The 13,884-nt window shown below is 36.0% G+C and overlaps 1 protein-coding gene and 1 long non-coding RNA gene across 3 annotated transcripts in view; one reads left to right on the top strand and one right to left on the bottom strand.

Moving 5' to 3' along the window:
• Positions 1–1,076: 1,076 nt before the first annotated feature.
• The window catches only part of LOC126735849 (uncharacterized), a 56,677-nt gene continuing 43,869 nt past the window's right edge, over positions 1,077–13,884 (bottom strand). The window contains exons 2-3 of one of the 2 annotated variants that reach the window (XM_050439936.1): positions 3,175–4,735; positions 1,077–2,859 (exon numbers count right to left, since the gene is read on the bottom strand). In XM_050439936.1, coding sequence (XP_050295893.1) covers positions 1,731–2,859; positions 3,175–3,314 — 1,269 coding nt within the window. In that variant the 5' untranslated portion in view covers positions 3,315–4,735 and the 3' untranslated portion in view covers positions 1,077–1,730. Of the gene's footprint in view, positions 4,736–13,884 lie in introns of both variants that reach the window. The other variant, XM_050439937.1, reaches the window with a different exon arrangement.
• On the top strand, positions 6,987–8,194 carry LOC126735852 (uncharacterized). The gene is made up of 2 exons (XR_007660528.1): positions 6,987–7,294; positions 8,100–8,194. It is a non-coding gene; the product is annotated as an uncharacterized LOC126735852 (long non-coding RNA).

Below are 13,884 nucleotides of genomic sequence, written 5' to 3'. Positions count from 1 at the left end.
AGAGTAAACCCCTGATTTCGAAAAGACATTTGCCTTGTCTATCACGCTCACTAACTGTTTTTTTTAAATTATTTGCGGTTTTGAAAGCGATTTTGATATTAGAGGTCTTAAAAAATTTAGCTAAATTTAATGAAATTGAGCCGAAAAAGGACAAAGATCTAAAGGACTTTTTGTCGTCTTTCTCATGAAGAAGATTGTAAGTCAACCTGTATTTATTTAAGAACTTAAAGTATAATTTGTTAATTAAGTAAAGTGGGAATCCATTATTAAAAGCAATATGTTTTATAATATTAAGCTCTTTAGCAAACGCTTCCTTTGACAGGGCGATGTTAAAAAGTCTGTAAAAGAAAGAATTGAAGGAGGCAAATTTGTATGGATAGGGAGAAATAGACGCGTATTGAATGACATTATCAGTAGTTGTGGGTTTACGATATATTTCAAATATTAGTTTATTATTGAGTCTTTCTATAAGGAGGTCTAGGCTCTGAGCTGGAGGTTCTGGCCATTCCAGACAATGAAAATATCGTCAACGTACCTCTTATATTCAATGAGAAACTCCCCAAACCTACCCTTAACAATCCTTTCTTCTAGGTTGCTCATAACAATTTCACTTAACAGTGGGGAACACATCACTTTTCTCCAGAGGTCGGAGCTGAAATACTTCATGAATGCCCTAAAGGGAAAAAGCTTGACCTTCTGGAGAGGATGGAAATTACTAAAGCCAAGAAGAGTCCTGTTCTTGTCTATGTTAACGACTTATTTAATTTTGAACCTAACCTTATTTTTAATAATCTTATTTAATCAATTTTATATTTAAATAATCTCTTCCAACTGAAATAAGTTTAATATTGTGTTAAAATGCCTTGGCTTAATAGAGCGAAATGCGTGTAGCTTTAAGTAAATGTTGTGAGACCGTGACTTTGTGTTTTTCATTGTTTTTCGTCTTTTACAATTTATATGTTTTATTTAAATCATAAACTATGTGTGAAAAGGGGCAATAATATAATACATTTTTGAAGAATGACTTATTAATTTACATTTTATAGAAAGTTTGAAGGTACACGAAACATCGATTAATATAAAAAATGTATTTTGTAGCTTTTTGCATACAAAGAAATTATTATTTCTTATAACAACCTCTTTTATCCACCTTTGCTTTTTATTTATTTGTGTGATCTACCATGGTTTAGCGCGTTTGTAGTATTTTTTAAAATATTTTCCATTAAAGATCGCTTCTTGCGTGGTCTTTTCTTCGAAGTTATTTCGCTACTAGATGGCCGACCAGCTTGCATCGCTTTGGCGCCCCTATACGATGATCTTCTCCTAGCAATAGAGGTAGGTTGAACCTTGATTTTACGAGTCTGTTTTTGATAGGAAAATGAAGAACATAGAGTATAAAATGAAGCTTCGGTATCCATGTTTTTTATTTTTGCATTAAATTTTTGGGCAATAGACAGTAATGCTGGATGGGATTCCACAAAATTGCCAATTTTGTCCAAGTTGTTTTTAAATTCGTCTAGTGTAGCTAGGTAGCACGTCTCAATTTCATTTACTTCGGAGGAAATAATATCTTCCTCAGAAGACGCTGTCTTAGTGCGGTTATCTTTATTGATTGTAATCATAGGTTTACTAAAGTCTAGATCTGTAATTTGATCATCTTTCTTATCCATTTCTTTAAGAAAATCTGCACTCATATTAGAACTGCTTCCAAGCGCTAGGGTAGCAAGTTCTTATTTATCCTGGAAGAAAACCTTAGGAACGTTAAACATATGGAGGCCAGTATTATATACAGCACACAAGTGCTTACAAAATTTTCCTCCCGCTTCTTCTGGGCAATCACAAACCTCCAATACTGTATTTACTCGGTACAAAAATGTCTTATCTGATAATGAGGTAACTGTAAAATCACTGTCAGAGAGCTTTACAACACAAAGATTCACAGATTTCTTGCAAAATTTTGTGAAATAAATAAGTAATTTATTATCCCTGAAGCTTGAATAGCGCAACAGTTTTTCCTTGTAAAAATCATCAAGCGAAAAATAGATAAAATCTAGCAAGGATGCAGGGTTAAAAGCCCTACATCTTTGTAGCACTAGGTCCTTAAAAAGTCTAATTGACACCTCTACAATATTATTTGTATTATGTCCCCTATTACACAATGTTTTCCGAAAATAGTGGCACCATTCTTGTTTTCTCTGCCACATTTTGTCGAAATATTCAAGATAGTTTATATATTTTTTGGCAATTTCACTCTCGCATAGAGCCTGCTTGAATAACTCGCAATCAATTTCTTCCTTGGCATAAAGAATATCGCGAAAGTATAACATAAGCGTACGGCGATCTTCTTTTGCAATTTTGTGTTCCGAATTCCACAGCCATCTCCAAACGGTCTGCATTACATGAAATAAGCAAAGCAGCAGTGCTGAATTTGTAAAAGCTTTTTGTAGGGCATTTCGCTCTGCGGTACTGTCATCGGTCATGATCACTGATGGATATCCACTTCCATAAAAGCCCTTACTTCCAAGAAGCTCATTGAATTTTTTAAAGCAATGTTCATATACTTGTTCATTTTGTTCATAGTGAATTATGCAACCTAATGGTACTCCTCCTATTTTACTCGCTCCAAATAAAAATGTCACTATGGATCCGCTTTGGTCGCAAGAGCCACTTGAATCAACGAACATAATGTATATTGAAAATGAAAGCTCGTGGGCTCGCAACATTATTGGACTTAAAATGACGCAACAAAAAGGTTCATCCTGGACACAAAATTTAAAACCTTTTCCATCAAGTTGTGCTGTTTTTTGTTGTATTTTCTCCAAAATGCTTTTACTTGACCTATTCCCATAGTTGTGAGTTCTAAAATATAAAATGGCTATATAGTTCAATTTATAACAGTGGTGTAAAAAAGTGTAATTTATTGCCAAATTATATTAAAAATAAAACAAATTATAAAAAGTTCAAACTGAAAATAAAAAAATAAAAAATATAAAAAAGGGCGAGAAGCTACAATCTATATAAATTAATTGGACAAAATATCCCTCTGTAAACTCGTAATTTTTTTGGGACTAATAAAGGATTTAAAAAAAAATATAGGTAACACATTCAAAAACTTATAAGAAGGATCAATCAGCCAAAAAATATAATGATGATCAGTAAGAATTGCCAAATTACCTCCAAGTTTCATACATATTATATATGCTTCGTTCCATAGGGTTTATTTGCGCATTCGCAAGAACTTCTACTAATTTTTCGACTGGTGTAGCTGCCATTAAGGAAGCTCTGTGGAAGGACTTTGCTTCACTTGGAGACATGTTGTCTTCAAAATACTGTATAAAAAGGTCTCTGGTTTTGGGTGAAACTCTAAGAAAACTAAAAGCTTCAGCGACATTTGTTCTAAGGGAATGGTCCAAATTAATCTGAGAATCAAATTAAAATGGGTAAAAATTTTGGTAATTTTTAGAACAGTCTGTTTTTCTATAACATAGGAATTAACATGGTCAAATCTTTACCTTATGTTGTACTCTTATTGTTGTTTAGATAAGTTTTTTTAAACTAATTTTTAAGCTTCACATTTCACATTTCTAGTTAATTATGCTTTTTCTCTACATTGATGACAGTAAAAATTTGACAGGATATACATAGAATAGAACCTTATACTTACCACAATCACAGTGTCTAGTCCTTCCTTTAAGTACGCATCTCTGTATCTGCTGTCCTTGTTGTTCTTTTTTACTTTCACAACAATTTTTGCACTACAGTTTTTATTTCTATTTCTAGTAGTTACTTTTATACGCTTTTTATTTTTGCTACTGTGTTGGCAAACAAAATCTTTCCTAAATACCAGCCTTTGCAAATTATTGTATGTTTTACCTATAATCCAATCCGTGGATGTTAAGGTAGAAAATGTTTTAATCCACTTTGTGCAACAATCATCTAAAGTCTGATCACCACTTCAGACGAAACACGTTCTAATAGTGACTTCTGATTGTTTTGTCCCCTATTTTGTAGGTAGGAAATGCGTTTAACAATTTTCGATTTGTTCAAGATTCATTTTAATTACAAATAAATGTTTCATACATACATTTATGTATAAAATTAGGAACACACTTCACACGCTTCAATTTCCGGGAAATTACAAAAAATCACAGCTTCGCTTCGAGTAGGTATTGTTGCACGTATGACAAACAATCAACAAATAAACCGAAAACTAATAACTTAATCGTGCACGTGAAAATGCCGACTGACCAAAGCAACCTGCGCAACCAACATAACATCGCGCTAACGGAATCGATAATCGAGCACTCCGTTTCCTAGCTGATTAACGCGACCAATCGCGCTGGCCGTATAGGAAACGAAAAAATGCTTCCGGTAGACAATCAAAACACCGCAGTCGTTCAAGCTCCTCCGAAAATTGCTCTGAGACCAGGTGTAAAAATATTTCTGGTATTGGTAACCGAAGGCGTAGAATTATCTCATCTTTGTCCTCATATGAAGAAGACATATGTGCATCACATTATGTCAGAAGTGGCGACAGAGACCGAAACCTAGTGAGTTACAACTCCTTTATCTAACTTCTACTTCATAAATAACATGAACATTGATGAAAACACTTCTCATACCTTTAGATTTTTTTTTTAATATTTTTCGTAACAATCCACATCTCAAAGATTCTAAATCTTTCGACCTTTTTTTGAAATTTGCTTCACGGTGGCAATTTATAATCCGAAAAGGCCTGAAAAACAAACAATGTATCAAAATAAACTCCAAATACCCAGAACTTTCTAATGTGCAATTTAGCCCTCCGGATATAAATTCCGAGGTTGCCAATATTATATAGCAGTATATTAGTCTATAGCACATAAAAATAAACTTAGAACATTGAAAGGCTAGAATTAGTAAACAACAACTTTGTTTGAGTCCGACATGTGCACAGGGGCAAGAGGGGTGTTTTGTTTACATATTGACACAAATTTCCAACGGAGGAAACTTTTAGCTATTATAGGGTGTTTCAGAATTATGGAATCAAACTTTTAGGGATTATTCAGTGCAACAGTAGAAAACATTTGAGTATAGGGACCCATGTCCGGAAAAGTGTCACTACGGCCCTAAAACGCGTTAAAATTTAGAATATGATTTAATCCATTTAATTTTTGTCCTAAAAGTTTGATCCCATAGTTATGAAACACCCTGTATATTAACAACCATTATAACGTTAATTTAACTTATTTGTGTTGTATTTTACAGGAAAATTTAAAATAAAAAGTATAAGTACTACAATTAACCTATTTTAAGAATAAATATAATATCCTTAAGCAAAAAAAAAAACCAAATTTAACATTATTATTCCTAAAACTGCTTCTAAAAAATTTGAAGCGACAACACCGGAAGCTTAAGTACCTGAGCCATACGCGTAGTGTCATCTGTCAAACGGCTTTTGTTTATATTAGGAATTTGTGTTTTTTTTTTCATTTTTGTTTTAAAAAGGTCACATTTTAGTGTTTTTTTAAATTGTTAGAATGGAAAAAACTTGTGTCGTTTGTGCCGCATGATGATAAAAAGCGATTTATTTTTCACAAAAGAGTACTTTCATAACATCACATCATGGGGTAACCATCATCATAAACGTAGAATAGGGGATCTTATAGATATAAACCTAATAAAAACTTGAATGTGAGAGTGTGCGTAAAATACAAAAATATTTATATTTTTCAATCTAAATATTTTTTTAAAAATATTCATCTATTAATAGGCTATAAAATGTATAAAACTAGAGTTTTGTCCGTGGTTTTATTACAGGATTTTATGTTTTTTTTGTTGTTTTGGTAGAAAAAAGGCATAATGCCTATGTACTTATCTATATGTAATGTTTTTTTAGTATAGACATTAGATAGGTAGATTAAAATTACTAGTTTTTTATTGCCTTTAAAGAATTTTAAAATTTATTTAGATCACGTCAAATTAGATATACAGGGGGACGTTTAATTATGCATTTACTGAAGTTCTGTCAATCACCTCCTCACCTCCAGCTAACCTCACTTTAATATGTCAAATGGGAACCCCCATCGTGTGATACATCATAGTAAGCAGCGTAAAATTCTGTATTCAACAGTACCAAAAAAAAATGAAATCGGTAAATGTGTAAGCAAATAGTTAGCGAAAATGTCTAGAAATAATGAATATTTTATTTACGCCAAACTTTGGTATTTTAAATGAATGCTTTTGGTGTGGTACCTACATCATTTTAAAATTCTTACATTTTTTATAATAGATCATCAAAAAAAAAAAAATAAGCAATTTAGAAGTTAAAATGTGTGGTAACAAACAGCACATTTAGTTCAAGCAAATTATTTATTTTTTTAAGTAAAGAATGTGTACCGTTATTTGCGAGAAAAAAAAGTGTTTTCAAATTTTTTGCAAAAATTATTGCACTGTTTCTCGCACAATGCCTAAATGTGGGTTCCAGGGTTATGATTATTAGCCTTTATTAGGGCACGCAAAGAAAACGCAGCTTTATATCGTTAAACCCAGCTTTAGTATTGAAAGATAAATCAATGTCATAATTGACAACTAATTTAATCTATAATTCTATAACCTCAATTCAAAAAAAATAAATACAAAGACAGTAATGCTCTAATACTTAAGTTATAATTATGAAAGTTAAAATTATGAGAAAGAAAATAAAGTATAATTTAGCACTTAATACTTATTCAATTGTACCTCGCATATACGTATATACTCAGTTCCCAATTTCAAATCAAATCAGTGATGGTGGTTATATAAACAATTTTACTAAATTGAATTTAAAATCTGTGATTATTTCTACATATTAATTCAAAAAAAAAAATAATCTATAAATTGCAACGAGCCGATAAATCAATACTTGAAGAAACCAAGCCAAAAAAAGAAAAGGGGCTACCTGAAATTCTGAGTCTCTCCGACTGGTAGCAGGGCCCACCTGACTGAATGGGGCTGCTTTGTTGGCAGCTATACGTTTGGGTCAAAAGAGGCAGCAGCAGATCGACCAATTAGGATGCTTCTAGAATGTCTAGCAGGTAGTGGAAGGCAATCGGTATTAGGTGTAGCCGATTGGGAGGAATGCAGGTTCCGGAGGTGATGATCCAAGCGACTTGATGTGGTAACACGTGGAGTAGCAAGTGAGGTGGAAGCAGTAACAATAAAAATGCAGCAAAAGCAGAAGCAGAGGATAAGCAGAAAGGTACAGGAAGGCCTAAAAATGGGGACCACACATGAGGTTCGACATGGCTGTCAATTTTATGGCATTTTTGTGTGGGTAAGTAAGTTAAATTTTATAAAATTGCTCTCTGAAAAGTTGGATGCATTGATGTTCTTTTGAGTTAAACCGAAAAGCATGCAAATAAGAAATTAATTAGATGAAAAAAATAGGAAAATGACTTAGGCATGTAACATGTGCTAACTTACCGAAGATGGAATGTGGCCTTTTCTGGGGTTTATTTAACACAACAAAAACAAGGAGCCCTATAAACTCTTAGGCCTACTTAGAAAATCAGCAATTAAGCTATCCTAGCACATACTAGTAACTACAAAAAAAAATTAGGCCAAGATAGGGTCTACCTTTTCACATCCGCATTAAGCGAAACTATCTGTCATACTCTAGAACCAGATAAAGAATGAATCTATTAAAAATAGGATTGTCGGTTCCCTCCAAATTTTAAGGAATGCATTTATCTGTCAAGTACCTAGGTGTTGACATGCTGGGTTTAACTACTGGGTACTATCTGGTACCAACATTGGTTTAAGTAATTTGCAACTATGGAGCAATCTATAACTTGAGGCCATGGTTTAGCAACAATAATTTACAAAAAAAAAACTGACAGACCAGATTGACATTAACATTCTTATCACTATTGATCCTTATGATTTGAACAAAATAAACAATTAGTTAATATGTGCTCAGTATTCATTAAAATCTAAAATAGGCCAAATTGACCTGCAAGGTAAAATCAATGCAAAATCAATGACAGTTCTTAATTCTATTCAATCAACAAAACAATGAAACAATATCCCATATCATTATTTACTTTCCTCATCCAATAATGGTTTTCCTTGCGTTTCAGATCGGGTATGTTAGGAGGGACCATCTTAACGGTATCATATCTGTGTAGTATGTATATTTATGTATGATTTTTAAATAAATTATTTTATGAAACTATGGTTGCGATTTACTTTATCTTGGTAAAAAAAATTAATAAATCAATTAATATATCTGTTGGAGATTAAACCTGTAACACACCCCTCCTTCCTGAAAAGGAAGTTTACCTGAAACTTGCAATGGAAATTCAATCCCTAATAAAGAAAAACTAATCTAACTAAATAACTAATAAAAGAAATCCTAACTTGAAAATACTTAATATAATACAACATTATAAGAACCTTCAAAATAACTACAAAGAAACGAATCTATTATAATAATTAATTTACGCTGACTTATAACTTAGATACTAACATTAGATTTGATCTTGAACGTTATTATCAGGTGGATGTGCCTTTAAATCTTTAGCATGCCAAACTCCACGACAACGGCCTGTCAAGTCCGAAACTTCGTAGGACCATGGAGAGAGAATTTTGCTGATCTTGTAGGGCCCAAGATATTTAGGCGCGAACTTTGAAGTAAAGTTTTTAGCAGCATTAGAGATAACATAATTTCTCTGCCATACCTCCTGACCAAGTTGAAAACGCTCATCGCGATGCCGTAAGTTATAACGCCTACTACGTTGCTCGCAAGCCCTCTTCAGTCTTTTCTGAACATCGACAAATACCTTTTCCAATGTTTTCGATCGCAAAGTTGGATTGGAATCATTAGGGTTAGATGGAGAAATTAAAGTCGGGGTGGGACACAGAAATCGAAGTTCTCTACCAAAAATTACAAAGTTTGGGGTTAGACCCGTAACTTCGTGTCTTGCTGATCGGATTGCACAACCTGCCTTAGCCAAAATTAGATCCCACGTCCTATGATCCTCATCAACATAGCTTGAGATTATGGTTTTTAGAACACGGTGGACACGCTCTACAGGGTTAGCCTGCGGGTGGTAATTAGCAGTATAACGTATTTGGATACCATACTCTTGCATTTTATTTTGGAAAGCCCCACTACGAAACTGAGGTCCATTGTCGGCAATGATTCTATCAGGGATTCCGTAAACCAAAAGTACATGGTCCTCGAGCCATTTTAATATACTGCTGGCGGTAGCCACTCGTAAAGGAAAGAAGAGAGGATACTTACTGAACAAATCATATACTGACAATACGAAGGAATATCCAGAACGAGAACGAGGCAAGGGACCCACAAGGTCTACACTGAGGATTTGCCAAGGTCTAGTCAGGGTTGGTTGTGGACTAAGAAGGTGGCCAGAAGAGACTTTTTGAAGAGGTTTAGTCCTTAAGCAAGTGTGACATCGGGCAATATACCTAGCTACGTCACACTTCATATTTGGCCAGTAGTATTTCTGTGAAATACGGGAAAGAGTCTTAAACACTCCAAGATGACCACAGGTGGGAGGATCGTGATGTGCCTTTATGACATCAGATCGTTGATTTCGTGGTACAATCTGCAACCAAGCATCGTCAGGATTATCTAAAGCGGGGTATTTTGACTTAGTCCGCTTATAGAGCTTATTATTAGAAATCCACCATAGTGGGTACTTAGATGGTTGCTCTTTAACGCGTTTTAGCATGCGGGAATACCACTTGTCGATCAGGAAAGAAGAATCGTTCGTTGACATGTCATTCAGAGGTGCTACCTCATCTACCACTGGTACCGAACGAGATAATGCATCGGGGACGATGTTGTCTTTACCCTTACGATGAACTATGTCAAAATCGTACTGTTGTAGCCTTACAGCCCATCGAGCAATGCGACCAACAGGATCTTTGATTGAATTAAGCCACTTCAGACTATAGTGGTCAGTTACCACTGTAAAATGGCTACCTTCCACATATGGTCTGAGTTTTTCGATGGCGAAAATGACAGCCAAACATTCCTTTTCTGTTGTGCTATACCGACGCTCGTTTTTGGTAAGAGACCTACTTAGGAAACAAATAGCGTGCTCTTCGTCACCTTGAACCTGATAAAGGACAGCTCCAAGTCCAAAATCGGAAGCGTCACATTGGATAATAAAAGGAAGATCAAAATCTGGACATGATAAAACCGGTGCGCTGACCAGTTTCTCTTTAATAGTATTAAAAGCATTTTCACATTCAGGACTCCACACAAACTTTACGTTCTTCATGGTCAATGCGGTCAAGGGAGATACTATCGTGGAAAAATTAGGGACAAACCTCCGATACCAAGATGCGAGTCCAACAATTCTTCTAATATCAGTAACAGTCTTGGGGGTTGGTATACGCAGAATAGCCTCAATCTTATCGGGGTCCACTAGTAGACCGGAAGAATTAACAATGTACCCCAAATATTTTAACTCGGGTTTACAAAAGGTACACTTCTCTCTGTTAAGAGTTAGACCTGCCTTAACGATCCTCTGTATGACCTCACGTAAAACACGAATATGTTCCTCGAACGACGGGGTGGAAATGATTACGTCGTCAAGATAGACGAAGACGTATGGCTCCAAGTCAACACCAATAACAGAATCGATCAGTCTTTGCCACACTGCAGGGGCATTAGTCAACCCAAAGGGCATACGGGTAAATTGGAAAAGTCCTCTAGTAGGGACTGTAAATGCAGTAAGAGGGCGAGATTCTGGTGCAATAGGTATTTGCCAATACGCGGACTTAATATCCAACGTACTAAGGAACTTGGCATCTCTTAATTTATCTAAAGTGGCAGAAACAAAAGGTATGGGATAACTGTCTTTGATGGTCACACGATTTAAAGCGCGATAATCGACACAAAAACGCCATTCGCCAGTTTTTTTCTTAACCATTACTATTGGAGATGACCAGGGTGAAATAGATGGTTCTACAATACCATTGGCAATCATTTGTTCCAATTCAGTATTGACATCCTTTTGAAGGGCACGGGAAAGAGGATAATAGCGCTGTTTGATAGGTGCTGAATTTGTCCTGATTTCTAGCTTGACCAAATTAGTACAACCCAATGTTGAACTCATGTTGGAAAAGACATCCTCGATAAGTCGATCGAGAGTTTCTTTTTGTGTTGGAGTCAGAGTATCAACGGATTGAATTGCGGCAGTTTCGTGACAGTAGTATGGAGCAACATCTTTGAAATGCCATTCCCCAGTGTTAAGGTCAGGTATGATCCCCATACGAGTCCAAAAATCAATACCTAAGATCAAGGAATGGGGTAGGGAGGGAACAACCAAAACATCCATAAGGACTACGCGAGTGCGAAGCCTCATAGGTAAGGTCACAATTCCTTTTATTGAACATTGTTGTCCATTGGCTACAGTGCACTCAGTGGCCCCAGATTGTTTAAGGTTGCAATAAGTAGACAAAACAGACCATCCGGCAGAACCAATAATAGTTCGAGATGCTCCACTATCAAGTAAACCTAATAGTGATTTTCCAAAAATGTCTATGTGCAGATAAGGACGCTCATCACCTTTGGCATGTGCCAAGACGAAATCAAGGACGGCAGAAGTACGAACATGTTTGGATAGACTAATAGCCGATTGCGATTTAAAAGATAGGCAAGAGGGACGGCCTATGCTCTTGCCGATGCCTCGTTTTTTGAGCATGTTGGACAAGTCTTTGCACTAACGTCTCTCTTTCCGCATCGGAAACAAAAGAACGTTTTGGGCTTAGAACATTTACGAAAACGATGTCCGCTGTCACCGCAATTCCAGCAGGTTACAACAGAAGAAACTGCATCTATAGAAGTTGAATAAGCCGAATGATTATTAGGAATAATCGGCTTAACATCACTAGGCTCTGAATAAGACTCAATTGACGCTACGTGATGACTGGGTTTTCTGTAGGCAAGTTCAGGTTCTAATAGCTGTCTAATGTTTGTGGGGGGTGGGACAAATCTCTGCACTCTGGCTTCGGTCTCTTCAATTGCTCGACTTAACCTAGTCAACTCGTGAAGATCATGGATTTCATGGGTAGCAAGCCTACTTTGAATATAAGGAAGTAAATTTCGACGAATAAGATTAAGTTTGACTGATTCGGAGGGACTTTCTGAAAGTTTTCGAAATAGACTCTCCATTGCGACAATAAACGTAAGGACGCGTTCTTGTGATCCTTGGGTGCGTCTACGTATTTCATCCCACAAACCATATTCATAGTCATAAGGCCGAAAGGAATCTTTCAATTTAGTTACTAAATCATCCCAACTGGCAAATTTATTGGTACGATACCAAAGAAGGGCATCGCCAGTAAACAACTCTGGTGCAGACCGGAGTAACTGCTCCTTAAGTACACCTCGAGATAAACGTATTTCCTCAACTCTCTCTAGAAAGTCGTTAACACTAGTCTGTCCATTAAACTTAATATTCCATCGAAACACATCATGTGTATGGTATGAGGGATGCGATAGTTGTCTCGGCTCACGCCCGTAAGTTCGATTCGATGTGTCCGTCGGAGAAAAATTTACTTCTTCCAAATGACGAACTAAGTCGTTGATTGGTATGGACTGGGACAAGTTGTCTCCATGAGCAGTGGAGTTTGCTGGAGGAGATGCATGAACCACGGGGGGTCCAAAACGAACCTGTGATTGACGACTCATTGATTGAGACTCATTTGCTGAACTCACTGGATAACAGTTAATTTGACTTACAGGAGGTTGTGATATAAGATTCGAAGATATTGAGGACTTTGCATTAAGTTCATTTCCGGAAGACTGAAAGACTCTGGATCCGTCGCGCTGCATGAAACGACCATAGGAAGGTCTTGACTCAGATGTACTTGACGTTCTCTGCTGAGGATTAAAATAAGGACAACTGCTTTGAGCAAGCTCCAATAAATCCTGGAGTGGAAGTCTAGACTGTTGTGTCAAAGACGGATTGGAAGTAGTCCCATAGGGTACTGCATCGCTATGAGATTCAATCTGAGGCAACTCCCTATTAATAGCTGAATGTGCAAAGGACGTAGAAGTACCAGACTGGAAATTATTCAAATGGATCGACTGCTCTGCAACCTCGCATTGTGAAGTCGATGCGGCAGCAACATTGGAATTAACACGTTCCGCTTCAAGTTCTTCAACAGGTGTAGATTCCTCATCACTCAAAACAATTAAGTCATTTGAAACTACTAAGTTGTCTCCTGTATTTAAGGATTCATGGGATTCGTGAGATGGAGTGGCTCCTGTTACGGTAATAGCTGGTGGTTTGTTGGCATAAGAGCAAGAAGGCATGATACCTTGAGAGCAAGATTAAGATCACCAAAAAGTTTAGTGCATGAACTTACAATCTCATTTTTTAAAACCGACTCTACTTCTGACACAGCATGGACTCGATTGATACGCTGGTACAAATGCAACAAGAGGGTATTAATCCGTTTGGATTCTCCATCACAATAATCCTTTCCGAGAGTCTTAATATCCCGTTCAATAGATATTAATTTACTGCGACAAAGGCAAAGCTCACTATCTGTGTCGAAGGCAGTGGAACTAGGAGGATCAATGTGTTTTTCTCGTTCTAACCGCAAGGACTCACGAAGACTGGTCCGTTTTTGAGCGAAAGAACCGGTTAATGGGAGACCTCGAATGTGTAGCTCATATTTTAGTTCCTCACCACCTAGATAATTAACATCCATTTCAAATGTCAAAATAGAGGGACAAAAAAATATATATATTTATAGATATATTATATATAATTTAATAACGTTAATTAAATAAATAAGCTAAAAAAAAAAATTAAAAGGAAAATATGATTAAGTATCCAAAGGACACCCCCACCCTTTCCTAAGAAAAAAAAATTTAAA

This window comes from Anthonomus grandis, chromosome 5 (genome assembly GCF_022605725.1).
Source record: "Anthonomus grandis grandis chromosome 5, icAntGran1.3, whole genome shotgun sequence".
NCBI lineage: Eukaryota > Metazoa > Arthropoda > Insecta > Coleoptera > Curculionidae > Anthonomus > Anthonomus grandis.
This window is presented reverse-complemented; position numbering and strand designations above follow the sequence as displayed.